The 27,826-nt window shown below is 62.9% G+C and overlaps 1 protein-coding gene across 1 annotated transcript in view; it reads right to left on the reverse strand.

The window, feature by feature from the left end:
• Positions 1-892: 892 nt before the first annotated feature.
• The window catches only part of LOC105486618 (SHC adaptor protein 2), a 41,253-nt gene continuing 14,319 nt past the window's right edge, over positions 893-27,826 (reverse strand). The window contains exons 2-12 of the mRNA XM_071087349.1: positions 25,134-25,204; positions 22,961-23,021; positions 22,711-22,830; positions 20,562-20,615; positions 20,313-20,364; positions 20,097-20,223; positions 18,713-18,869; positions 17,269-17,332; positions 7,633-7,767; positions 4,337-4,647; positions 893-1,248 (exon numbers count right to left, since the gene is read on the reverse strand). Of these exons, the coding sequence (XP_070943450.1) occupies positions 1,120-1,248; positions 4,337-4,647; positions 7,633-7,767; positions 17,269-17,332; positions 18,713-18,869; positions 20,097-20,223; positions 20,313-20,364; positions 20,562-20,615; positions 22,711-22,830; positions 22,961-23,021; positions 25,134-25,204 (1,281 nt within the window). The 3' untranslated portion in view covers positions 893-1,119. The remainder of the gene's footprint in view (positions 1,249-4,336; positions 4,648-7,632; positions 7,768-17,268; positions 17,333-18,712; positions 18,870-20,096; positions 20,224-20,312; positions 20,365-20,561; positions 20,616-22,710; positions 22,831-22,960; positions 23,022-25,133; positions 25,205-27,826) is intronic.

A 27,826-nucleotide genomic window follows, 5' to 3' on the forward strand; every position in this document is an offset into this window, starting at 1 on the left:
TCTCCCAGACCCGGAACCCCCTCTGCCTGCAGCCCGAGGCCTGGCTGGGGGCGGGGTGGAGGCCGCGGCCGCGTGGGGGAGGTGCCACCCAGGAAAGAGGAGGCAGGAAGGAGACTGTTGTCATGGGGACAGGAGAGCAGCCCGACCTGGCCCAGAAGCGCGGCCCTTGGGGAAATTCCACGGCCCCCACCCCCTGCTGGCCCTCCCTCCTCCCCCGCCCGCTCTCTTAGCCTCCACTCCCTCCAGCCCCACAGCTGCACCCTCTCCTGCCCCGACCTCACCCCAGAGGAGAGACGTGAAATCACCCAGACCTGCCTGTCCCTCCCCCGTCGATGCCCCGCCACGGGTTCCCCCCAGCCCCGCACCAAAAGTAGAGGCCCAGGGCTCTGCGGCCCGGCCTGAGGTGTGGGCTTCTCACTGCCTGGGTTCACACACCAGTCCCTGCCTGTCCCAGCCCACCGTCCTCTCCGGGAAGGAGGCCTGGACGCCCAGCACGCAGCAGGGGTCCATAAAGACCAGGTGACATCCATCCCAGCCAATCACAGCTGCACAGTTACCATCGTGGCTGCACAGGGCCACTCTGGGGCACGTGCCCACCACGGCCAGTGACGCGTGTCCACACACAACCTGCACACAAAGGCTCACGGTGGCCAAAACGTCCATCAGCGGACGAACAAACACAATGTGGCCCCGTCACGCAGTGGGACATTACCAGCCGTGAACAGGAGCCAGGCTCTGACCCAGGCCACAGCACCAGGCACCTTGAGGACGTCACGCTCCGTGAGAGATGCCAGACCCAGAAGGCCACACCGTGTGATCCCATTTCTAGGAAATGTCCGGGACAGGCCCATCCACGGAGACAGGAGGCGGATGTATGGGGGTTGGGGCTGGGGAGGGGACAGGGAGCGATGGCTGGTGGGGACAGGGCACCTTTCGGGCTGATAGAATGTTCTGGAACTCGACAGAGATGGTTGCACAGCTTGGATGCTGAACACCCCTGAGTCGTGCCCTCTAGAGGGAAAGGCACGGCGTGTGAACCGGGTCTCAAATTTCAAATTAGAAAAGAATCGGGTAAAGGGGACGAGGCCGGCGGCCCACGGCGGCAGCCACACACCTGGCTCAGGGCTCCCGTGAGACGACGCCGCGCAGGTGCAGCTCGCTCTCGGCGGCCACGATGGGCTGCCCGTTCTGCAGGTGGTGGTCGATCAGGTGGCTGATGCTCTCAAACAGCACGTCCTTCGTCCGCACCTGCAGGACAGACCTCGGTATCAGCTCCCGGGAGCCGGCCTGGACCCGTGGAGTCGGAGATCGGTGATCTGAGGTCCTGTCGGGGAGCCCCCAGGGTGCCTGCGTGGATGAGTGTCCGGACCAGGGAATTCTGGGACGCCAGCCACAGGATCGGCCTCAGAATCCCAGAACCACACGTGGGCACGGGCTCTGAAACCGCCGGGTTCTGGGGCCACGCGTCCTGTTGGGGGCTGAAGGGTGACCCCATGAGAGATTGGAGCCGTGTGTCCGCAAACCCGGCAGCACCCGGGAGGCGGCCACCAGCGGGCGCCGGGAGGGGCCTGGGACCGAGCAGCACCCAGGAGGTGACGTGTCCCCGGCTGCTCTGAGATCATGGGTGACGTGTCCCCGGCTGCTCTGAGTTCGTGGGTGAGGCTGGGGGCCCTGTGCACATTTCACGTGGGGAACAGGGGCAAATGCACATTCCTAGGCCTGCGGCAAAATTATCTCCTTCCATGGCACTGGGAATGGGAGCTGGGAATCTGCCTTTCGATAAGGTACTGGTAGACGTTCTGAAGCTTCCCCAGGTCTAGGGGCTGCCAGTCTGACCCCAGGGATCCATTTAACAGAGGGAATCTGGCCTGGGAAAGAGCAGAGGCATCACCCACCAGGCTAGAGGCTAGGCGGCGGCGGGGGGACCGGAAACAGTCTGAGGGGGCTCGGGAACTGGGAGAATAGGCGCCTCTCGCCCAAGCCCTGCCCCTCTCCAGCTTTGTCCCAGGCTGGGGTGCACAAGTGCCACCCCTGTCCCCCACAGTGTGCTTCACGCGGAGACCAGGCTCGCACCAGCCCAAGAGCCACTCTGAGGGTTCGGCTGGACGTCTGAAAATGCCTCCTGCACTCTGAGAGGCCTCCGAACCCTCCAGCACCTCCTTACCTGAGAAATAACCTGTGTAGCCCTCAGACGCTCAAAATGCTTCATAAACCCTAGAACTCCTTGTAAATCGGAAAATGCTTTGTAAACCCTAAAACGCTTTAGAAGCTGGAGATTACTAAATCCCACTGGCCCAGAGCAACTGTAAGATGCACCACGATTTCAGGTACCAGGAGCAGAGAGAGGAGAAAAACCTCGCTGTTAAATAATGATGCAGTGGCCGGGCGCGGTGGCTCAAGCCTGTAATCCCAGCACTTTGGGAGGCCGAGACAGGCGGATCACGAGGTCAGGAGATCGAGACCATCCTGGCTAACACGGTGAAACCCCGTCTCTACTAAAAAATACAAAAAAACTAGCCGGGCGAGGTGGCGGGCACCTGTAGTCCCAGCTACTCGGGAGGCTGAGGCAGGAGAATGGTCTAAACCCGGGAGGCGGAGCTTGCAGTGAGCTGAGATCCGGCCACTGCACCCCAGCCTGGGCAACAGAGCGAGACTCTGTCTCAAAAAAAAAAAAAAAATAATAATGATGCAGTTCAAGTATGCAATCGATGGTTTTAAAACAAAATCCAGACTCCAGAGACGTCAAAACTGGGCGGGGAGAGTGTCTCTCTTAGAATTGAAGCAATTAGGCCGGGCGCGGTGGCTCACGCCTGTAATCCCAGCACTTTGGGAGGCCGAGGCGGGCGGATCACGAGGTCAGGAGTTCGAGACCAGCCTGGCCAACGTCGTGAAACCCCGTCTCTACTAAAAAATACGAAAAGTTAGCCAGGTGTGGTGGTGGGAGCCTTTAATCCCGGCTACTCAGGAGGCTGAGGCGGGAGAATCGCTTGAACCCGGAGGGCGGAGGTTGCAATGAGCTGAGATTGTGCCACTACACTCCAGCCAGGGCAACAGTGTGAGACTCCATCAAAAAAAAAAAAAAAAAAAAGAAAAAAAAAGAAAAAGAGAGAGAAAGAAAGGGAGGGAAGAATTGAAGTAATTCAGTAACTTGATCCCAAAATTCCTTGTAAATTGAGACGTGCTTTGTACACCCTCAAATAAATTAGAACCTGAAAATACCATATTTATCCCTCAAATACATCACCATTTGTAAGGTGCGTACGTCATGATAAATGGGGGGGGGCATCTTATGATGGATGAAATCGTACGATTGGGATTACGATTGGGAGAACAAGTCAGGAGGATCACGTGAGGCCAGTAGCTCGGGACCAGCCTGGGCAACACAGCAAGGCCCCATCTCCACACAGACTTAGCTGGGGACGGTGGCTCCCACCTGTAGTCCCGGCTACTCAGGAGGCTGAGCCAGGGGGACCGCCTGAGCCCAGGAGTTCGAGGCTGCAGAGAGCCATGATCCTGCCACTACACACAAGCCTGGGTGACAGAGCCAGACTCTGTCTCAAAAATACACTGGAAGATACTTTGCAATTCTATGGTAGCTGGTCAAACGCAACATCTGCAACAATCTGGAAAAGCTTCATAAACACGGATGGCCCCTGGATGCCCCCGGGCCCGAGACCCTCCCACCTGGGCCCAGCTAAGCCCCTGGATGCCCCCAGACCCTCCCATCTGTGCCCAGCTTACCACACCCTCAGGCCCGAGACCCTCCCACCCGTGCCCAGCTTACCACACCCTCAGGACCGAGACCCTCCCACCTGGGCCCAGCTAAGCCCCCGGATGCCCCGAGACCCTCCCACCCGTGCCCAGCTTGCCACGCCCTCGGCCCCAAGACCCTCCCACCTGGGCCCAGCTAAGCCCCCGGATGCCCCCAGACCCTCCCACCTGTGCCCAGCTTACCACACCCTCGGGCCCGAGACCCTCCCACCTGGGCCCAGCTAAGCCCCGGATGCCCCCAGACCCTCCCACCCGTGCCCAGCTTACCACACCCTCGGGCCCGAGACCCTCCCACCCGGGCCCAGCTAAGCCCCCGGATGCCCCCAGACCCTCCCACCCGTGCCCAGCTTACCACACCCTCGGGCCTGAGACCCTCCCACCCGTGCCCAGCTAAGCCCCCGGATGCCCCCAGACCCTCCCACCCGTGCCCAGCTTACCACACCCTCGGGCCTGAGACCCTCCCACCCGTGCCCAGCTAAGCCCCCGGATGCCCCCAGACCCTCCCACCCGTGCCCAGCTTACCACGCCCTTGGCCCCGAGACCCTCCCACCCGTGCCCAGCTTACCACGCCCTCGGGGTCCACCAGCAGCAGGTGCTTGGGCTGCCCGGCGTGCATGCCGGTGAGGACGTACTGCCCGGGGTTGGTGACGCTGTCTCGCACGAGAAAGTCCCCGTCAGCTCGAAGCATCCTCTCTGCCGCCCGACGGCTCATCCGGCCGTGGTACCAGGGCTCCTGGCGCAGCTGTTCCTCCGTGGGGGCCACAGGGGCCCGGCGGGTAGGGGGGCTGGGCCACTGGTCCTCCAAGGGAAGGGGGGCTGCTGTCATACCTGCGGCCACTGAGCACTCATGCAGCTTCAGGGCATCCTCGAAGGGTCCTGCAGGCCGGGGACAGCAGTGCTGGGCAGGCAGGGGCCGGGACCAGAGCTGGGAGAAACGGGTTCCCCGGGGAGCCCCCCGTGAACTGGTCGGCCTGCACTGACCGAGCACCCCGTGTATCGGACTCACGCTCCGCCCAGCCCCGTGCGTGCGGCGGGCTCACGTGCGGCCACCCGGACCCCCAGGTTGGGTTTTGTAAGCCTGTACAAAGGATGACAGCAGCTCTTTCTTTCAGAGGTTAACTCCTATTTCTTTTTCTTGCCTTGTTAGGTGGGTTTCCTTCCCATAGTACACGCCTCTTCTTTCCTTATCTGGCCTTACCGCACTGGCCAGGGCCTTCAACGTACCCTAAATACTCACGATGAAAACCGATGAAAACCGGCTTCCCTCTGCTGCCTCTAGTGTTAAAATATTCTGCCCTGGGTTTTCTAACGGCTTCCAACAGGGCCGACATCCGACAGGCCACTCAAGGCTCTCCTCTGAGTCTCAGTCCCCTCATTGTCAAACACGTGTGGGCTTCCCCAGGCAGAAAGCAGCATGGTTCAGAAACCACAACGCTGGCGCCCCAGCCCTGACAGAGACGCATCTACCTGTGGCTTGAGCGGCCTCAAATTCCTCCAGCTCCTGGTCCTGCAGGGTCCTCCTGCCCTGACCCTCACTCCCTGGTGTACCTGTGGCTGGGCCAGCCCCGCAGTCCTCCAGCTCCTGGGGAGTCCTCCTGCCCTGACCCTGACTCCCTGGTCTGCCTGTGGCTGGGCCAGCCCCGCAGTCCTCCAGCTCCTGGTCCTGGAATCCTCCCGCCCTGACCCTCACTCCCTAGTGTACCTGTGGCTGGGCCAGTCCCGCACCCCTCCAGCTCCTGGTCCTGGGTGGTCCTCCCGCCCTGACCCTCACTCCTCCAGCTCCTGGTCCTGGGGATCCTCCCGCCCTGACCCTCGCTCCCTCCAGCTCCTGGTCCTGGGATCCTCCCGCCCTGACCCTCACTCCCTAGTGTACCTGTGGCTGGGCCAGCCCCACACTCCTCCAGCTCCTGGTCCTGGGATCCTCCCGCCCTGACCCTCACTCCCTCCAGCTCCTGGTCCTGGGATCCTCCCGCCCTGACCCTCACTCCCTGATCTCCCTGTGGCTGGGCCAGCCCCGCACCCCTCCAGCTTCTGGTCCTGGGGAGTCCTCCCGCCCTGACCCTGACTCCCTGGTCTGCCTGTGGCTGGGCCAGCTCCACACTCCTCCAGCTCCTGGTCCTGGGATCCTCCCGCCCTGACCCTCACTCCCTAGTGTACCTGTGGCTGGGCCAGCCCCGCAGTCCTCCAGCTCCTGGTCCTGGGGAGTCCTCCCGCCCTGACCCTCACTCCCTGGTGTACCTGTGGCTGGGCCAGCCCCGCACCCCTCCAGCTCCTGGTCCTGGGTGGTCCTCCCACCCTGACCCTCACTCCCTCCAGTTCCTGGTCCTGGGTGGTCCTCCCGCCCTAACCCTCACTCCCTCCAGCTCCTGGTCCTGGGGATCCTCCCACCCTGACCCTCACTCCCTCCAGCTCCTGGTCCTGGGGATCCTCCCGCCCTGACCCTCACTCCTCCAGCTCCTGGTCCTGAGGGGTCCTCCCGCCCTGACCCTCACTCCCTCCAGCTCCTGGTCCTGGGATCCTCCCGCCCTGACCCTGGGGCTGAACCAGCTCCAACTCCGAGCCTGGCCAGTCGGCATGTTCACCCTCCCAGCCGGCGACTGGTTCGGGGAGGAGCACGTGGCGAACCAGAGGCTACACCAGGACTTTTCATCACCTTTCCTCAACCAGGGCTGTCTGGCAGTCCGGTCACCCTGAGGGACAGCCTGCCTCAGAAGGAAGCTCACAGCCCCAAGCCCCTCCTTTCCCAGCTGAGGGTGGCCCTGAGGAGCGAAGAGGGCCGAGGGTAGTGCTTGGAACCCAGCAGGTGCCCACTAGGGGCCAGATGGTGTCATTACTGTGATGCTAAGGAGAAGCCGCATCGTCAGCCGGTGGAGGGAAGGAAGACATGTGCGGCTAGCTTGGCATGCGTCCTGAGCTCGGGCAAGGACCCCATCTGGCAGCTCAGAGCCAACACCCCTCCGAGCTCGAGGAGGGCAGAGCCGAGGCTGCGGGAAATCAGGAGAATTCTGGACACCTCAGGCAAGGAAGGACAAGCCTCCTCCCTTGGGCTAGGTCATCCCATGGGGAATGGGTTCACCATCAGACTAGCCACTTTGTCCAGGGGTGCACTAAGCCTCCCTCGTTGGACTGGGCGTTCCTTCAAGCAGGAAGCTGTGCCTCCCCCATCAGGCTGGGGTTTCCGTAGGAAGAATCCTCAGAGCCCGGGGTCTGAGGCCCGAGGAAACTTAAATTCCCTCCTCAGACCAGGCAGACCCAGAGGCAGCGTGGAAGACCAGCGGGCCAGGTAGTTGCAGAGGCCAGGAGTCCCACAGAGAAAAGACGGGGCCTCCCCTCTCAGACTGAGGAGTCCCACGGGGCAAGGGTCTGGCCTCCCCTGTTGACCAGAGCGTCCCACGGAGGGGGCCGCAGCCTCCCCCAACACTGGTCATTCTTTGAAGGCATGACAAATCCCCTCGCTTCGGACTGGGGGTTCCGACAGAGGCAAGTGGGTCACCCCCGAGAGTGGAGCTTCTCGCAGAGGGGGGCCAGCGGCCTTCCCCATGAGACAGGGAGTTCAGCAGGGAGGCCCCAGGAGACGGGGTCCTGTGGGAGGGTCTGGGCCTCACCCATCACATCGATGGGCCTCCCCTGTCAGATTGGCCCCTCTGAAGGCAGAGTCCAGGCCACCCCCATCAGACAAGGCCTCCAACAGGAGACAGACTGGGCTTCCCTGCCCCACCCCTGTCGACTTGAAGGATCTCTCGGGGAGAGCGGAGCCGCCCCCATCAAACCAGGGATCCCCTAGGGAGTAGGGGTAGGGGTGGGGGTGGGGTTGAGCCTCCCCCATCAGACAACAGGCCGCCCCCCAGGCTGCCCACATACGCATGTCAAACAGATCCTTCTTGGGACTGTCCTCCGGCTCGGGGGCGTCCAGACCCTGCGTGTTGACATAGAGGTGCTCCTCCAGGTCCGGGGGGCCCCGGGCGTCCGCCTGCACGTAGCCGTCCCCTGGCGGAGCTGGGGAGTGTGAGGAGAGGCAGGGGGTCGGCTGGGAGCCAGGCCCTGGACACCGGGCAGGGTCCCACCAGGAGCCTCCCCCCCGACCTGTGCTGCTGGCTGCAGGGCAGAGGCTGCTCTGGCCTCCCCATGGTAACCCGCCCGTCTGCAGGCATCACAGGGAGCGTCTTACAGCAGCAGTAAAGCCCTGTGGGGCTCCAGCCAGGGACACGAGTGGGACAGCGAGCGGCGGGGGCTGTGGGCACCAGACATCCACGCCCAGGGAGAGGGCAGCCGCTGCCCCACCCAGCCCCGCCGCAGCCCCTCCCCGGCTCAAGGAGCAGAGCTTCCCAGTGTGTATGTTCAGTCCCCACGTTTAAAAATAATCACAATGACTCTGCTTCCCTGTAATTATGCTATCAACATGGCACACGTGGGTCACTTGTTCTGACTCGGTTCTATTTTGAGATTTTCCTTCCTTTCTTTTTTTAATTGTATTTTGAACATGTAAAGTATTTACACGGGGCCAGGCGTGGTGGCTCACGCCTGTAATCCCAGCACTTTTGGGAGGCGGAGGCAGGGGAATCATTTGAGGTCAGGAGTTCGAGACCAGCCTGGCCAACGTGCCGAAGCCCCGTCTCTACTAAAAATACAAAAATTAGCGGGGCGTGGTGGTGGGCGCCCATAATCCCAACTAATCGGGAGGCAGAGGCGTGAGAACCGCTTGAACCTGGGAGGCAGAGATTGCAGTGAGCTGAGATTGTGCCATTGCACTCCAGCCTGGGCAACAGAATGAGACTCAGTCTCTAAAAAAAAAAAAAAAAAAAGGATCTACATGGTTCAAAAGCCGGACCGGCATTGCAGGCGTCCTCGGGGCATTCCCTCGGGCCCTGCCTGGACACCCCCTGCATCATTCCGCCGGGTCCTGACCGGGCTGCCTCTGCCTCCGAACAGGGTCTGGCTGTGACGCCATGTGAATGGGAGGCCGCACTAGCCCTTGCTGGGTGATGAGAGCAGGGGCTTTCCTCCGGCCTTCCCAGCCTACCAAGAGCGGGCACAGATTCCCTCAGCTTCTCACGGTCAGGGTGGGCAAGAAGAAGGAAACCCAGTGGCAAGAGTCCAGAGAGGGGAGGATGGCACCGCGGGAGGGAGGGAGAGTCCGGGGAGGGGAGGACGGCACCGCGGGAGGGAGGGAGAGTCCGGTGAGGGGAGGACACACCGCGGGAGGGAGGGAGAGTCCGGGGAGGGGAGGACGGCACCGCGGGAGGGAGAGTCCGGGGAGGGGAGGACGGCACCGCGGGAGGGAGAGTCCGGGGAGGGGAGGACACACCGCGGGAGGGAGGGTCCGGGGAGGGGAGGACACACCGCGGGAGGGAGGGAGAGTCCGGGGAGGGGAGGACACACCGCGGGAGGGAGAGTCCAGGGAGGGGAGGACACACCGCGGGAGGGAGGGTCCGGGGAGGGGAGGACACACCGCGGGAGGGAGGGAGAGTCCGGGGAGGGGAGGACGGCACCGCGGGAGGGAGAGTCCGGGGAGGGGAGGACACACCGCGGGAGGGAGAGTCCGGGGAGGGGAGGACACACCGCGGGAGGGAGGGTCCGGGGAGGGGAGGACACACCGCAGGAGGGAGAGTCCGGGGAGGGGAGGACACACCGCGGGAGGGAGGGTCCGGGGAGGGGAGGACACACCGCGGGAGGGAGGGTCCGGGGAGGGGAGGACACACCGCGGGAGGGAGAGTCCGGGGAGGGGAGGACACAGCGCGGGAGGGAGGGAGGGAGAGTCCGGGGAGGGGAGGACACACCGCGGGAGGGAGAGTCCGGGGAGGGGAGGACACACCGCGGGAGGGAGAGTCCGGGGAGGGGAGGACACACCGCGGGAGGGAGGGTCCGGGGAGGGGAGGACACACCGCGGGAGGGAGGGTCCGGGGAGGGGAGGACACACCGCGGGAGGGAGGGAGAGTCCGGGGAGGGGAGGACACAGCGCGGGAGGGAGGGAGGGAGAGTCCGGGGAGGGGAGGACACACCGCGGGAGGGAGAGTCCGGGGAGGGGAGGACACACCGCGGGAGGGAGGGAGGGAGAGTCCGGGGAGGGGAGGACACACCGCGGGAGGGAGGGAGGGAGAGTCCGGGGAGGGGAGGACACACCGCGGGAGGGAGGGAGAGTCCGGGGAGGGGAGGACACACCGCGGGAGGGAGGGAGGGAGAGTCCGGGGAGGGAGGACACACCGCGGGAGGGAGGGAGGGAGAGTCCGGGGAGGGGAGGACGGCACCGTGGGAGGGAGAGTCCGGGGAGGGGAGGACACACCGCGGGAGGGAGGGAGGGAGAGTCCGGGGAGGGGAGGACACACCACGGGAGGGAGAGTCCGGGGAGGGGAGGACACACCGCGGGAGGGAGGGAGGGAGAGTCCGGGGAGGGGAGGACACACCGCGGGAGGGAGGGAGGGAGAGTCCGGGGAGGGGAGGACACACCACGGGAGGGAGAGTCCGGGGAGGGGAGGACACACCGCGGGAGGGAGGGAGAGTCCGGGGAGGGGAGGACACACCGCGGGAGGGAGGAAGGGAGAGTCCGGGGAGGGGAGGACGGCACCGTGGGAGGGAGAGTCCGGGGAGGGGAGGACACACCGCGGGAGGGAGGGAGGGAGAGTCCGGGGAGGGGAGGACACACCGCGGGAGGGAGAGTCCGGGGAGGGGAGGACACACCGCGGGAGGGAGAGTCCGGGGAGGGAGGACACACCGCGGGAGGGAGAGTCCGGGGAGGGGAGGACACACCGCGGGAGGGAGAGTCCGGGGAGGGGAGGACACACCGCGGGAGGGAGGGAGGGAGAGTCCGGGGAGGGGAGGACACACCGCGGGAGGGAGAGTCCGGGGAGGGGAGGACACACCGCGGGAGGGAGAGTCCGGGGAGGGGAGGACACACCGCGGGAGGGAGGGAGGGAGAGTCCGGGGAGGGGAGGACACACCGTGGGAGGGAGAGTCCGGGGAGGGGAGGACACACCGCGGGAGGGAGAGTCCGGGGAGGGGAGGACACACCGCGGGAGGGAGAGTCCGGGGAGGGGAGGACACACCGCGGGAGGGAGAGTCCGGGGAGGGAGGACACACCGCGGGAGGGAGAGTCCGGGGAGGGGAGGACACACCGCGGGAGGGAGGGAGGGAGAGTCCGGGGAGGGGAGGACACACCGCGGGAGGGAGAGTCCGGGGAGGGGAGGACACACCGCGGGAGGGAGGGAGGGAGAGTCCGGGGAGGGGAGGACACACCGCGGGAGGGATGGAGAGTCCGGGGAGGGGAGGACACACCGCGGGAGGGAGGGAGGGAGAGTCCGGGGAGGGGAGGACACACCGCGGGAGGGAGAGTCCGGGGAGGGGAGGACACACCGCGGGAGGGAGAGTCCGGGGAGGGGAGGACACACCGCGGGAGGGAGGGAGGGAGAGTCCGGGGAGGGGAGGACACACCGTGGGAGGGAGAGTCCGGGGAGGGGAGGACACACCGCGGGAGGGAGAGTCCGGGGAGGGGAGGACACACCGCGGGAGGGAGAGTCCGGGGAGGGGAGGACACACCGCGGGAGGGAGAGTCCGGGGAGGGAGGACACACCGCGGGAGGGAGAGTCCGGGGAGGGGAGGACACACCGCGGGAGGGAGGGAGGGAGAGTCCGGGGAGGGGAGGACACACCGCGGGAGGGAGAGTCCGGGGAGGGGAGGACACACCGCGGGAGGGATGGAGAGTCCGGGGAGGGGAGGACACACCGCGGGAGGGAGGGAGGGAGAGTCCGGGGAGGGGAGGACACACCGCGGGAGGGAGGGAGGGAGAGTCCGGGGAGGGGAGGACACACCGCGGGAGGGGAGAGTCCGGGGAGGGGAGGACACACCGCGGGAGGGAGGGAGGGAGAGTCCGGGGAGGGGAGGACGGCACCCGCGGGAGGGAGGGAGAGTCCGGGGAGGGGAGGACACACCGCGGGAGGGAGGGAGAGTCCGGGGAGGGGAGGACACACCGCGGGAGGGAGGGAGGGAGAGTCCGGGGAGGGGAGGACACACCGCGGGAGGGAGGGAGAGTCCGGGGAGGGGAGGACACACCGCGGGAGGGAGGGAGAGTCCGGGGAGGGGAGGACACACCGCGGGAGGGAGGAAGGGAGAGTCCGGGGAGGGGAGGACGGCACCGTGGGAGGGAGAGTCCGGGGAGGGGAGGACACACCGCGGGAGGGAGGGAGGGAGAGTCCGGGGAGGGGAGGACACACCGCGGGAGGGAGAGTCCGGGGAGGGGAGGACACACCGCGGGAGGGAGAGTCCGGGGAGGGAGGACACACGCGGGAGGGAGAGTCCGGGGAGGGGAGGGACACACCGCGGGAGGGAGAGTCCGGGGAGGGGAGGACACACCGCGGGAGGGAGGGAGGGAGAGTCCGGGGAGGGGAGGACACACCGCGGGAGGGAGAGTCCGGGGAGGGGAGGACACACCCGCGGGAGGGTAGAGTCCGGGGAGGGGAGGACACACCGCGGGAGGGAGGGAGGGAGAGTCCGGGGAGGGGAGGACACACCGTGGGAGGGAGAGTCCGGGGGAGGGGAGGACGAGAACACCGCGGGAGGGAGAGTCCGGGGAGGGGAGGACACACCGCGGGAGGGAGAGTCCGGGGAGGGAGGACACACCGCGGGAGGGAGAGTCCGGGGAGAGGGGAGGACACACCGCGGAGGGAGGGAGGAGGAGAGTCCGGGGGGAGTCGGGGAGGGAGGACACACCGCGGGAGGAGGGAGGGAGAGTCCGGGGAGGGGAGGACACACCGCGGGAGGGAGAGTCCGGGGAGGGGAGGACCACACCGCGGGAGGGAGGGAGGGAGAGTCCGGGGAGGGGAGGACACACCGCGGGAGGGATGGAGAGTCCGGGGAGGGGGAGGACACACCGCGGGAGGGAGGGAGGAGAGTCCGGGGAGGGGAGGACACACCGCGGGAGGGAGAGTCCGGGGAGGGGAGGACACACCGCGGGAGGGAGAGTCCGGGGAGGGGGAGGGGAGGACACACCGCGGAGGGAGGGAGGAGAGTCCGGGGAGGGAGGACACACCGCGGGAGGGAGAGTCCGGGGAGGGGGAGGACCACACCGCGGGAGGGAGGAGCGAGTCCGGGGCGGAGGGAGGACACACCGCGGGAGGGAGAGTCCGGGAGGAGGGGAGGGACACACCGCCGGGAGGGGGAGAGTCCGGGGAGGGAGGCACACCGCGGGAGGGAGAGGTCCGGGGAGGGGAGGACACACCGCGGGAGGGAGGGGAGAGTCCGGGGAGGGGAGGGACACACCGCGGGAGGGAGGGAGGAGAGTCAACACACCGCGGGAGGGAGGGAGGGAGAGTCCGGGGAGGGGAGGACACACCGCGGGAGGGAGGGAGGGAGAGTCCGGGGAGGGGAGGACACACCGCGGGAGGGAGAGTCCGGGGAGGGGAGGACACACCGCGGGAGGGAGGGAGGGAGAGTCCGGGGAGGGGAGGACGGCACCGCGGGAGGGAGGGAGAGTCCGGGGAGGGGAGGACACACCGCGGGAGGGAGGGAGAGTCCGGGGAGGGGAGGACACACCGCGGGAGGGAGGGAGGGAGAGTCCGGGGAGGGGAGGACACACCGCGGGAGGGAGGGAGAGTCCGGGGAGGGGAGGACACACCGCGGGAGGGAGGGAGAGTCCGGGGAGGGGAGGACACACCGCGGGAGGGAGGGAGGGAGAGTCCGGGGAGGGGAGGACACACCGCGGGAGGGAGGGAGAGTCCGGGGAGGGAGGACACACCGCGGGAGGCAGATGGGTGGAGGAATCCGTGCACCCTGGAACTCGGTTTGTAGGAGTTCTTGGGCAGAGAATCCCGAAGGGCACGACAAGCAGTGAGAACAGCCTGGGTGTGGGCACGGGGGCCGGGAACCCTGGCGAGCCCCTCGGCAGGGGTGAGCTGCCAGCCTCGCAGAGGAACGTGGGCCAGGACCAGCTCACAGCTGGGCACCGGGTGGTTCCCGATGGCTCAAGCTTCTCCAACCTGCTCGAGGGCTCTGACGCTTGGCAGCGAAATGCCAGATTGTTTAGGAAGATCTAAAAAAGCTCAGCACAGATGTTAGCGAGGCTGTTAGGACACAGGCAGCCGCAGGCGGGGCCCCTGGGCGAGCCGACTGCACAGCCGCCTCGAGGGTGACGGGCACCGCGGGTAATGTGAGTAAGGCCGGCGCTCCGTGACCGGGCAGTTCCCAGCTCAGCATGCACCGGAGAAAAGGGCTCCTGGGAACAAGGGGCACCTGCCGTGGAGCTACCTGAGGGAGCAGGAGGGTCACTCGATGCCCATCAGGAATGGCCTCGGTAAGAGGGAACTGCACACGGCACAGGGAAGGGGAATTGCACGCGGCACAGGGAAGAGGAATTGCACAGGGAAGGGGAATTGCACGCGGCACAGGGAAGGGGGAATTGCACACGGCACAGGGAAGGGGGAATTGCACAGGGAAGGGGGAATTGCACGCGGCACAGGGAAGGGGGAATTGCACAGGGAAGGGGGAATTGCACAGGGAAGGGGGAATTGCACAGGGAAGGGGGAATTGCACGGGGCACAGGGAAGGGGGAATTGCACGCGGCACAGGGAAGGGGGAATTGCACGCGGCACAGGGAAGGGGGAATTGCACAGGGAAGGGGGAATTGCACACGGCACAGGGAAGAGGGAATTGCACAGGGAAGAGGGAATTGCACACGGCACAGGGAAGGGGGAATTGCACACGGCACAGGGAAGGGGGAATTGCACAGGGAAGAGGGAATTGCACAGGGAAGAGGGAATTGCACACGGCACAGGGAAGGGGGAATTGCACACGGCACAGGGAAGAGGGAATTGCACAGGGAAGAGGGAATTGCACAGGGAAGAGGGAATTGCACACGGCACAGGGAAGGGGGAATTGCACACGGCACAGGGAAGGGGGAATTGCACAGGGAAGAGGGAATTGCACAGGGAAGAGGGAATTGCACAGGGAAGGGGGAATTGCACAGGGAAGAGGGAATTGCACGCGGCACAGGGAAGGGGGAATTGCACAGGGAAGGGGGAATTGCACAGGGAAGGGGGAATTGCACGGGGCACAGGGAAGGGGGAATTGCACGCGGCACAGGGAAGGGGGAATTGCACGCGGCACAGGGAAGGGGGAATTGCACGCGGCACAGGGAAGGGGGAATTGCACAGGGAAGGGGGAATTGCACACGGCACAGGGAAGAGGGAATTGCACAGGGAAGAGGGAATTGCACACGGCACAGGGAAGGGGGAATTGCACACGGCACAGGGAAGGGGGAATTGCACAGGGAAGAGGGAATTGCACAGGGAAGAGGGAATTGCACACGGCACAGGGAAGGGGGAATTGCACACGGCACAGGGAAGGGGGAATTGCACAGGGAAGAGGGAATTGCACAGGGAAGAGGGAATTGCACAGGGAAGGGGGAATTGCACAGGGAAGAGGGAATTGCACGCGGCACAGGGAAGGGGGAATTGCACAGGGAAGGGGGAATTGCACAGGGAAGGGGGAATTGCACGGGGCACAGGGAAGGGGGAATTGCACGCGGCACAGGGAAGGGGGAATTGCACGCGGCACAGGGAAGGGGGAATTGCACGCGGCACAGGGAAGGGGGAATTGCACAGGGAAGGGGGAATTGCACACGGCACAGGGAAGAGGGAATTGCACAGGGAAGAGGGAATTGCACACGGCACAGGGAAGGGGGAATTGCACACGGCACAGGGAAGGGGGAATTGCACAGGGAAGAGGGAATTGCACAGGGAAGAGGGAATTGCACAGGGAAGGGGGAATTGCACAGGGAAGAGGGAATTGCACACGGCACAGGGAAGGGGGGCTTTCTTGAGCCCAGGGCTTTGAGACCAGCCTGGGCAACACAGTGAGACCTCACCTCCACAAAATTTAAGAATTTGCTGGGTGCAGTGGCGCACGCCTGTGGTTCCAGCTACTCTGGAGGGTTAGGAGGGGGAACTGCTGGAGCCTGGGAGGTGGAGGCTTCTGTGAGCCGTGATCACGCCACTGCACTCCAACCTGGGCGGCAGAGCAAGATGCTGTCTCAAAAACAAAAAGCCAAAGCTCGAAGTGCCCGGTGGGAATGTCGGTTGAGCGGGCAATTACTGATTCCTACTGAAATGGCATGATGCCCCTCCGTGGGACGTGTGTGTTGAGTCCTGGCACACAAGCGGACCGTATAAGGTCACCGCACCACTGTCTGTCACGGCAAAGGCCTGGAATTGACGCAGATGTCCAGGAGCCGGGTGTGGGAGGAAGAAGTGACGTGACAATGAGGAAGTCTGGCGTGCACGGTGTGGGAAGAACCTGCGATGCTTGCCCCGTGGACACAGCAAGGCGGAAGACACATGGGTGGCACACCCCATCTGCAAAAACGGGGGCGTGATGCACGTTTGAACCGGCTTGAGTATCCGTGCAAAAGCTAGGAAAACAACTCAGGAGCCACTGATGGCTAACAGTGGCTGCCTGATCAGGGAGGCAGAGAAGAGATGCAGACAGGGATGAAGAGATCACTCACTAAACGGCTTTTAAAACTCCGTGATGTTTTGAATCATGTGGACGAATGCAGTACCTACATCCAACATACAAGGAAGCCTAACACTGTGTGGATGACGCGGTACGTATATCCAACACGCACGGAAACCCGATACCGTGTGGATGCACACAGGACCTACATCCGACACGCACGGAAACCCGATACCGTGTGGATGCACACAGGACCTACATCCGACACGCACGGAAACCCGATACCGTGTGGATGACGCAGCACCTACATCCAACACGGACAGAAACCCGATACCGTGTGGATGCACACAGGACCTACATCCGACACGCACGGAAACCCGATACCGTGTGGATGACGCAGCACCTACATCCAACACGGACAGAAACCCGATACTGTGTGGATGACACAGCACCTACATCCAACACGCACGGAAACCCGATACCGTGTGGATGCACACAGCACCTACATCCAACACGCATGGAAACCCGATACCGTGTGGATGCACACAGCACCTACATCCAACACGCACGGAAACCTGATACCGTGTGGATGATGCGGCACCTACATCCAACACACATGGAAACCTGATACCGTGTGGATGCACACAGCAGCTACATCCGACACGCACGGAAACCCGATACCGTGTGGATGCACACAGCACCTACATCCGACACGCACGGAAACCCGATACCGTGTGGATGCACACAGCACCTACATCCGACACGCACGGAAACCTGATACCGTGTGGATGCACACAGCACCTACATCCAACACGCATGGAAACCTGATACCGTGTGGATGCACACAGCACCCACATCCAACACGCATGGAATCCAGTCTGTGCAGGAGAAACAGACACTGATGATGAAAATCTCAGCAGACTGTGAGGAGCAAGACGACATCGTAGGTGAATGTGAAATAAGCAGAGAGGAGAAAGACTGAGGGGGAGGCAGCGCGGGACGGGGCTGAGGCGCCCCAGCATCCTCGTGGGCACCCCTTGCAGCCCGAGCCCATCCTACCTGCACCCGTGGACCCCACGTCCCATGGCAGGCTGCGGGCATCTCTTAGAGAAGCAGATGGACCCTGGAAACAGAGCAGCGAGAGGTTCCGCGGTGTGTGCAAGCCCCTCTTCCTGGTTCAGGACCTGATTTAGGATCCCCAGTCTCCCCACCTGGCCCTCCTAGACAGCTGGAGACTTAGGGGTGGGGAGGCCAGCCCTGGCCCTCCCCTGGCTCCCTCGCTCTGTGACTGAGCCCCCTGGGTCTGCTGCTCACCTCTGCCGTGCCCTTCCCCGCCTTCTCTCCACCTCGGAAGGCGGTCAGCCCATCCTGCCACCTTGCAATGGCTGTTCCCCCTGCCTGGATGCCCTTCCCCGCACTGTTGTCCCAGGCAGCTCCTATTCACCAGTCAGGGCCCCGCCCAAACGCCGCTTCCTCAGGGAAGCCCTCCGACCTCCCTACAGAGTCCAGGTCCCTGTGGACATCCTCAGTGCCTCCCTGGTGGCCTTATCAATGCTGTGATTAAATCATTAGCGTATTTATTCAGTGTCTGAGGGTAGAAGTCATGTCTGAAATGCCACCTCGTCTGATGTGTCCAGAGTAGGCTGGGCAGATAGACGGCGCCTCATCGTGAGTGAGATAGTGAGAGAGAGAGAGAGGCTGTGAATGAGTCTATGAGTGAGTGAGATCGTGAGTGAGATCGTGAGTGAGACAGTGAGTTGGTGAGTGAGTGAGTGAGAGTAGGCCCAGCAGATACATGGCGCCCCATCATGAGTCTGTGAATGAGTCTGAGTGAGTCTGTGAGTGAGACTGTGAGTCTGAGTGAGATCGTGAGATTGTGAGTGAATGAGATCATGAGTAAGTGAGATCATAAGTGAATGAGTGATGAGTGAGTGAGATCGTGAGTGAGATCGTGAGTCTGAGTGAGTCTGTGAGTGAGACCGTGAGTGAGTCTGAGCGAGATCATAAGTGAATGAGTGAGCGAGATCGTGAGTGAGATCGTGAGATCGTGAGATGGTGGGTGAGATCGTGAGTGAGATCGTGACAGATTGTGAGTGAGATCGTGAGTGAGTCTGAGATCATAAGTGAATGAGTGAGCGAGATCGTGAGTGAGATCGTGAGATCGTGAGTGAGATGGTGAGATCGTGAGATCGTGAGATCGTGACAGATTGTGAGTGAGATCGTGAGTGAGATCACAAGTCTGTCAGGGAGTGAACGAGTGAGTGAGTCTGAGTGAGATCGTAAGAGAGATCATGAGTGCAATCGTGAGTGAGATCGTGAGTGAGATCGTGAGTAAGTGAGATCACAAGTCTGTGAGGGAGGGAACGAGTGGGTGAGTCTGAGTGAGAGAGAGACCCTCCTCTAGGATCAAGGAGACCAGGAGCAGAAAGAAGAGCTGGAGGAAGGCCCAGGAGACCAGCAGCTTGGGCATCCCTGCCCCAGTCCCCACGAGGCAGAGGCTGACCTGGCCGAGGGCTGTGAGGGCGCAGGGCTGTGTCAGGGCCAGCCGGGAGTCCACCAGCCCGCCCGGCGGCGGCTCCTTCCCCGGGACGCTGTTGTAGTAACTGTGCTCCACAGCCTCCTCCTCGTCCCCCCAGGCCGACTCCTCTGGCCCCGCCAGCCTGGGGGACAGACAGCAATGGCCGTGGCACAGGCAGGGCCCAAGGGGGCTAAACCCCCACAGCTTGAGCTTCTGGGGGAGCAGGAAGGCCTGAGTTCGAATCCCAGCCCCCCGCCTGTCGCTGAGGGTTCCCACCAGGAAACGCTTCGAGAGCGAGTGACCAGGCCCACTACGTCCTCGTCTCTGAAATGGAAAGTTGCACACATTTCCAAGCTGCAGCACAAAAGGCAGGACGTGGGCAAACCCGGTCTCCACTCCTTTCTGCCCATCTCCGGCGCCGCCCGGCAGCAGAGGGCAGGAGCCAAGAACCAGGACATCGCCGGTCAGGGTGGTAACTCTCTGGGATCAGAGTGCCCCCGCCCTCCGGCCCCAAAGGCGCTGGCGGGCTCCTCAGCAAGCACGGCCCGAGAGCCAGAGGGGCACACGCCGCCTGGCCCACAATCGCTGCCGGGAGAAATCACAGGGCAGCCTACGGAAGGCAGGGGCAGCTCCAGAGGCAGGCGAGGAACCCGTCCCAGCGTCGGAGCGCGCCAAGCAATGTGCGTGGAGCACGCTGTCCCTGTGCACAAAGGGGTGAACGTGAGCACGCGTGACCAGCACAGCTGGGAGCTCACGGGCCTGCACCTGCCCTCCCACCGCTGGAGGAACGTGACTTTCTAATGATGAATAGACTTAAATGCCTCCTTCTCCAAGGCCGGCTGGCAAACCCCAGCCCAGGGCCAAATCCAGCTCACTGCCTAGATCTGTGTGTCCCACGAGCTAAGAATGGGCGTTCAGCCTCTAAATCATCAAAGTTAAGTGTTTGAGAAAACATCCAGAGAATCATATTTTGCGACACGTGACATTCACACTTCAACGTCTATGAATAACATGTTACCAGCACACAGACACGCCCACCCCTCTACACATCTTCTGCGGTGAGACAGAGGCCGTTGAGCCGGCCGTGCGTCTGGAGGAGGGATGTTGGTTATAGCGGCAGGGCTGACAGCCTCGGGCACACCGGGGAGTCAGCGCGCTCAGTCCTCCCCAGTCCTGGGGGCGGGGATGCGTTCACCCGGGTGTTACAGCCGAGGAAACAGGATCCTCTGGCTGAGCCACATTCTCAGGGGACAGGGAGGGAGGGACAAGGGCAGGACGGAGGCAGAGGCCTGCAGGAGGTGGAGCCGGCTCTGCACCCGGGCAGGTCGCTGGGGGCGTCCCCAGGGCATGGGGGAGGCGGGTCTGTTACCTTTCTGGGGGCAGTGCCACCTTGGGTGGGCTGTGCAGGTACTGCTTGAAGCGCAGCTCGAAGGCTTGGCCGACGGTGCTGATGACGCTCTGGGCCAGGCCTTCACAGCACTCCAGGATGTGGCAGGCTGTGGGGGCATTGGTCATGCGGCCTCCAAGCCACACGGCCATGCCCCCCAGCCACGGGACCCCCACCAGCCTCCCCGGGGAGCCTCACCTCTCTGGTTGATGGGGTCCTTGGCGACGTAGGCCACGTAATCCGTCATGTCCTGGGGGCAGGGAGGGGCCAGCTGGACCTGCCTGGGCCCCCCACCGGGATTCCCAGCCACCCACCCCAGCAATGCAGACAGATGGGGCAGTGGATGTGGGCACAGGGTACGTGAGGCGGGCTCTGGGGAAGGGCGAGAGGGTCTCGCGGCTGCAGGGGGCGGCGGGGCTGCAGGTCCACCCCTATCCCTGGCCTCACCGTGTCTCCGCCCGATGCAAAGGAGATGGACGGCATGTGGTGGTTGGCGATGACCTGTGGGGGCAGGAGGCACACGTGGTCATGGGGGCCCCACTACGAGGGCAGGGGGCCCAGCAACTGTACGAGGGCCACAGCGAGGAAGGGGGCAGGGGCAGGGATGTGGGGATGGAGACGTCCCCTGGACAGGCACCCACTGCAGCCGGGTCCTGGGTCAGCCTAGACGACCGAGGCTGGGATGTGGAGGCCCCAGCAGGACGGGACTAGGGCCCTAAAGGGTGTGTGGGGTCCGCAGGAGGTCACACGGGAATGTGAGTGACAGGACAAACCACCCCCACTGCAACACCACACAGGCACCTGCCCAGACGCTCACGCACACACATCCCATGCCCCACACATGTGCACACACACACACACCCACACACCCGAAGCAGCCGTGGGAGGGCTGGACCCACATTCCTGACTCCCTTGTCTATGTGCAAGAGCACCTGTGAGTGCATTTGCATGCTCATGTGAATGCTCATTTGCATGCTTGTGTGCTTATTTGCATGCTCATTTGCATGTTCATCTGCATGCTCATTTGTGTGCTCATTTGCATGCTTGTGTGCTCATTTGCATGCTTCTTTAATGCTCATTTGCACGCTCATCTGCATGCTTGTGTGCTCATTTGCATGCTCATTTACATGCTTGTGTGCTCATTTGCATGCTTCTTTGCATGCTCATTTGCACACTCATCTGCATGCTTGTTTGTGTGCTCATTCGCATGCTTGTGTGCTCATTTGCATGCTTTAATGCTCATTTGCACGCTCATCTGCATGCTTGTATGCTCATTTGCATGCTCATTTACATGCTTGTGTGCTCGTTTGCATGCTTCTTTGCATGCTCATTTGCATGGTTCTGCTTCACTTGCTTCCCGTCACTCAGATCTCTCTAGGCCCCAGTGAACCCCCACTACCAGCCACGTCCTGAGTTCTCCCTACAGAACATCCACTCCTCAGCCCCCATAGGGACCCTGGAGGCTCTCCCCTGGCCAACCCCGGCCCAGCCAGGAGGGTCCGCTCGGAGCCTCAGCGTCCTGTCCGTATGGCGGTCAGGGGTCCGTGCCTCGCAGGGTCGGGGCGGAGATGGAAACTGCGTGGAAACAGCCCTCAGCCACCCCCGGCCAGCTCCATCCTTCTCTAACCTCCTCCCTGAAGCCCCAGCTGACCCTCGCCGCCACCCGCCGCCCCAACGCCAGCCCAGGGACGCTGCCTCACCCCCAACCCCTCACGATGGCCCATGCTAACTTCTCCGACAGGGAGACGCCTCCTCTCTCAGCCAGACCTCCCTGAGACCCCCTCCTCACCACCCCCCAGAGCCCTCCAGGAAGTGTCTCCCAGCACACACAGCCCAGCACACGCTCAGGACACCCCTCGCCTGGCCTCGCAATGCCTCCTAGAATCTAGTATTTCCTTCATTTCTGCAATCATGTTTTTTTGTTTTTCTGGTGTTTTGAGATGCTCTGTCGCCCAGGCGGAGTGCAGTGGTGCAATCTCGGCTCACTGCAACCTCCGCCTCCCGGGTTCACGCGATTCTCCTGCCTCAGCCTCCCAAGTAGCTGGGATTACAGGCGCCCGCCACCACGCCCGGCTAATCTTTGTATTTTTGGTAGAGTCGGGGTTTCTCCATGTTGGCCAGGCTGGTCTCGAACTCCTGACCTCAAGTGATCCGCCCACCTCGGCCTCACAGTGCTGGGATTAGGGCCGCCGAGCCCGGCCTGCAGCGATGATACTTCTGCTGTTTGTTTCCCCCTGAGGACTGGTAGCCGGGTTTATCCCCCTCCCCCAGGCACCGTGGACGTTGGGGTGGACTACTCTCTGGGTGGGGCGTCCTGGCCACTGCGGGGTGCTGAGCAGCGTCCCTGCCCCCACCCACTCCATGCCAGGAGCACCCCGGTGTTGGGACAGCTTGCCCAGGCGGGAGCCCCTGAGCTGAGCCCCGTGAAGGCAGCGGCTGCACCCCCAGCTCCCGCTCAGCAGGGCCTCGGCTCATCTTTCCGGATAAATGCCACCTGCTGCCCACCCCCAGCGCCCAGCCTGCCTTTGCCTCGGTGGTCCTAGGACTCCTGGCCCCTCTGGGGGTCTGGGGACGCCGGGGAGGAGGGCAGACCCACCTGGCGCGTGGCGGGCACGGAGAGGCTGAGGCCGTCGGTGGAGATGTGGATGGAGATGCTCATGCCGGCGAAGCGAAGGTTGCTCTTGCCCAGGACAGACGCCAGGGCCTTGTTGGGGGCCTGAGTTGGTGGCGGAGCACAGCGAGGGGCCATGGGTGGGGGCCGCCGAGGGGCTCCCAGGATGGCCGCAGCATCCCCGCGGCTCCCGAGTGCCCCACCGGCCCCACGAGAGACCACAAGCCTCACTCACCTTTTTCTTCCAGGATCCCCGGACGCCAGGCACGGCCTCGTGGAGCCGGTTGATGGCTTCCCTGGGGATGGGAGGAGGGGGCTTAGAGAGTGTGGTGGGGGTGGTCAGGGGGAGAGCTGGGGAGGAAGGAGTCAGAGAGGGCGGGGGTCTGGGGAGGGGGCAGGAGCTCAGAGAAGGGCGGAGTCAGAGAGGGGAGAGGAAGGCAGAGCGGCAGGGGATGGGAGAGGGTGGGGGCTGGGGAACCTGGGGGACAAGTGCCCAGCAGGACAGGTCCAGCCCACCCCGTCTGCATCCTTGCATCCGGCAGATGCCCGGCCCCCAGGTCCAGCCCCTCTACCACCGTCTCTTTCCCGGGGACCAGCGTGTCCCTGGCCTCGGCCCAATAGGAAGGCGCGGGGTCAGATCTGGAGGTTGGACCAGCGAGCAGGAGGCCCTGAGCCTGAGCCCAGTCCCGTGTCCTGATCCTGTCTGCAGTGCCGGAGGAGTGACCGCTGCTCTGGAGGGCCCCTGAGTGGTGGCAGAAGCTGACCCCGAACGAGAGCGCCTCAAACCACTGGTCCCCAGGAGAAGTCAGAAAGTCTACGGGGTCCTGCAGGGGCCTCGGAAATGGCGTCGTGGAGAAACCAGACTCCCCCGACCCAGGGCGCATGGGAATTTCCACGGCACGGCCGCTGTGGAAAACAGCCTGGGGACTCCTCAAAAGCTTAAAAATTGTCCGGGCGCGGCGGCTCCCACCTGGCATCCCAGCACTTCGGGAGGCCGAGGCGGACGGATCACCTGAGGTCAGGAGTTCGAGACCAGACTGACCAACATGGAGAAACCCCGTCTCTACTAAAAATATAACAACTAGCTGGGCGTGGTGGCGGCGCCTGTAATCCCAGCTACTCAGGAAGGCTGAGGCAGGAGAATCGCTTGAACCTGGAGACAGAGGTCGCAGTGAGCCAAAATCTCACCATTGCACACTCCAGCCTGGGTGACAGAGCGAGACTCCGTCTCAAGAAAAAAAAAAAACACAAAAGAATAGAAAAGAAAAAAAGAGGCCGGGCGCGGTGGCTCAAGCCTGTAATCCCAGCACTTTGGGAGGCCGAGACGGGTGGATCACGAGGTCAGGAGATCGAGACCATCCTGGCTAACACGGTGAAACCCCGTCTCTACTAAAAAATACAAAAAACTAGCCGGGCGAGGTGGCGGGCGCCTGTAGTCCCAGCTACTCGGGAGGCTGAGGCAGGAGAATGGCGGGAACCCGGGAGGCGGAGCTTGCAGTGAGCTGAGATCCGGCCACTGCACCCCAGCCTGGGCGACAGAGCGAGACTCCGTCTCAAAAAAAAAAAAAAAAAAAAAGAAAAGAAAAAAAGAAAGAAAAGGAGCGAGGCTCTGACCCAGGCCACTGTGGATGCAGCTTGGGAAAGTCACGCTCAGTGAGAGACGCCAGACACAGGAGGCCACGCAGCGCGTGATCCTATTGCTATGAAATGTCCAGGACAGGCCGATCCACAGACACAGGGAGGGGATGGCTGGTGGGTGCCGGGGCTGGGGAGGGGACGGGGAGTGGCTGTGAGGGGGACGGGGTGTTTCGGGGTAATGAGGATGTTCGGAACCAGACAATGGTGGTGACTGTGAAGATCCTAAAAAGCCCAGGTGAATCGTTTGATGTGGGAATTACATCTCACATACGCACGTGTAAACTACCCCACATAGGTTTATTTAAGTCTATATGAATGGAATCAACCAGTTTTCACAGAAGAAAAGGGTGTCGCTCTCCTCCCTGCTTAAGCCCTGGTCATATCCACAACCCCTGAGATTCCTTTCCAGACACCGCATAGCATCCTGAGGTCACCGTGTGGAGAACAGAGCAGGGACACAGAGAGGCCGTTGGGCCCTGGTCCCAGAGGGAACCCGCCAGGCCCTGCACCCCCCGCCGTGCGGAGACGTGCCCAGCACCCTGCGAGCAACCGGCGTTCTTTCCCTCTTAGAGGAGGACCGAGGCCTGCAGGGCCCAGTGATCGATGCCTGGCATGGGGACAGGGCGGAGACGTGGTGTGAAGCGGGAGGGAGGTAGGAGGGCGCCGAGGCTGTGTCCTGGGGTCCCAGCACGGCTGTCGTGGAGCCCATCACTGCCGCCCTCCAGCGCCTCACACAGCCCTATGTGGCCAGGGCAGGGTTGGAGGCTCACCTGGTCACCTGCGTGCGTGTGTTAAAGTCCAGGGAGCGCATGGAGCGGAGGACCTCGATGCAGCCCATGTACTGAGGGGAGAGAACAGGTGTCAGACGCCATCGGAAACCCCGCAGTGGAGCCACGTCCCTTTTCCCCACAGCCCTTCGCCTCCTCGGCCACCCCTGGGGTCGAGCCCTTTCCTCTGCCCCTGGTGGCTCCGGGGCCTTCCTGCCTCCCCCACCTCAAGGCCTGGACACTGTCCCAAGAGCCACCCCCTCGAACTCCAGGCATGTTTTTCTCTGTTGCTGTTTCTCAGGGGCCTGGTGGTTCCCCCCAAGGCTCTATGGTGCTTGGTCCCTTAACCGTCTTGCCCTTGTTGGTCTCTGTTCAGCCAGCACCTAAGCCGAGGAGTGTGAGGACGGTGCGATCCCGAGCACTTCTCTATCTCCAGCGCCCAGCTCAGGGTCTGGCAAACAGTGGGGCGGACGTCCTGGCAGCCACAGATGCACACACTGCTGGCCTCGCCCTCCACAGGAAGTTTGCGGGCTCCCGGCCAAGACAGCCGTTTCCGTGAAACGGGAATTCACCGTCTCAACGACTCTGATGATACCGACGGACAAGAGGGGCAGAGGCGTCCCGCCGAGTCCCTGGCCTGTTTCAGTGCCGTGAAGGGTGGGGAGCAGGGCCAGGAGGCCACAGCGTCCTTCCATCCCTGGCCCTTGCTGGTGGGAGGGGAAGGGGCACAGCCCACGTCATCTCTATGAAATGTCCTACAGAGGCAGCGAGAGGACGTGTGGGTGCCAGGGATCGGGGAGTGAAGGCTGACGGAAACACATTTCCTACTGGGGTCATGAGCAATGCTGGAGTTAGACAAAACGGGTGGTTGCACAATATTATGAATGTACTAAATGCTACTGAATTGTGAAAAATGCAACAAGCAAAATGATTAATAATGTTATGTGAAGTTCACCTCAGTTTTTTAAATGACCAACAAACACTTTGACCCTGAAACTCCATTTTTAGGACTTTACCCCACAGATACACCAGCCTGAGGGCTTCTGAGGTGTGTATAGGTCACTGTGTGGGTTGGCCCAGGCGCTGCCCCTCTCCACGGCTCCATGTGCCTGGAGCAGGGCAAGCAAGGAGCAGAGACAGACGCGAGAATGCAGGCAGGAAGCAGAGGCCACAGGACCTGGGCTGTGATGAGGGGCAGGGGTTCATCCTGGGCCAGCTGGGGAGCCAGAAAGCACTTCAACAGGGCATGGACTGAGAGGCCTCACCTCCTGTTGAATGGATGGATGATGGGTGGATGGACTGACAGACAGAGGATGGATGGATGAATGAAAGAATGGATGGAGGATGAATAGATGGCTGGGGGAGTGAATGGATGGATGGATGATGGGTGAGTGGATGGATAGATGGGTAGATGGATGGACAGGAATATGGACGATGAATGGATGGGTGGGTGGATGGATGGAGGGTGAATGGATAGATGGGTGAGTGGATAGATGGATGGATGGGTGGATGGGTGGGTGGGTGTATGGATGGGTGGATGGATGGGTGGGTGCGTGGATGGGTGGGTGAATGGATGGGTGGATGGCTGGATGGGTGGATGGATGGGTGGATGGGTGGATGGATGGATGGATGGATGGATGGGTGGATGGGTGGATGGATGGGTGGATGGGTGGATGGGTGGGTGGATGGGTGGATGGATGGATGGATGGATGGATAGGTGGATGGATGGGTGGATGGATGGATGGATGGGTGGATGGATGGGTGGATGGATGGGTGGATGGGTGGATGGATGGGTGGGTGGATGGATGGGTGCGTGATGGGTGGATGGGTGGATGGGTGGATGGATGGGTGGGTGGGTGGGTGGATGGACAGATGGGTGGGTGGATGGACGGATGGGTGGGTGGATGGGTGGATGGATGGGTGGGTGGATGATTGGATGGGTGAACGGATGGATGGATGGGTGGATGGATGGGTGGGTGGATGGATGGATGAGTGGATGGGTGGATGGATGGTTGGGTGGATGGATGGGTGGATGGATGGGTGGATGGATGGGTGGGTGGGTAGATGAGTAGATGGGTGAATGGATGGGTGGATGGATGGGTGGGTGGGTGGGTGGGTAGATGAATGGGTGGGTGAACGGATGGGTGGATGGGTGGGTAGATGGGTGGATGGATGGGTGGATGGATGGGTGGATGGATGAATGGATAGATGGATGGGTGGATGGATGGGTGGTTGGATGGATGGGTGGTTGGGTGGATGGGTGGGTGGATGGATGGGTGGGTGGGTGGATGGATGGGTGGATGGATGGATGGGTGAACGGATGGGTGGATGGGTGGATGGGTGGATGGGTGGATGGGTGGATGGATGGGTGGGTGGATGGATGGGTGGGTGGATGGATGGGTGGATGGGTGAACGGATGGGTGGATGGGTGAGTGGATGGATGGGCGGACGGGCGGACGGACGGACGGGCGGACGGGCGGGCGGGCGGGCGGGCGGACGGGCGGGCGGGTGGGCGGGTGGATGGGTGGATGGGTGGGTGGATGGATGGATGGATGGATGGATGGATGGATGGATGGATGGGTGGACGGATGGATAGATGGGTGGATGGATGGATGGGTGGATGGATGGGTGGATGGACGGATGGGTGGGTGGATGGGTGGATGGATGGGTGGATGGACGGACGGACGGACGGACGG

This window comes from Macaca nemestrina, chromosome 20 (genome assembly GCF_043159975.1).
Source record: "Macaca nemestrina isolate mMacNem1 chromosome 20, mMacNem.hap1, whole genome shotgun sequence".
Classification (NCBI taxonomy): Eukaryota; Metazoa; Chordata; class Mammalia; order Primates; family Cercopithecidae; genus Macaca; species Macaca nemestrina.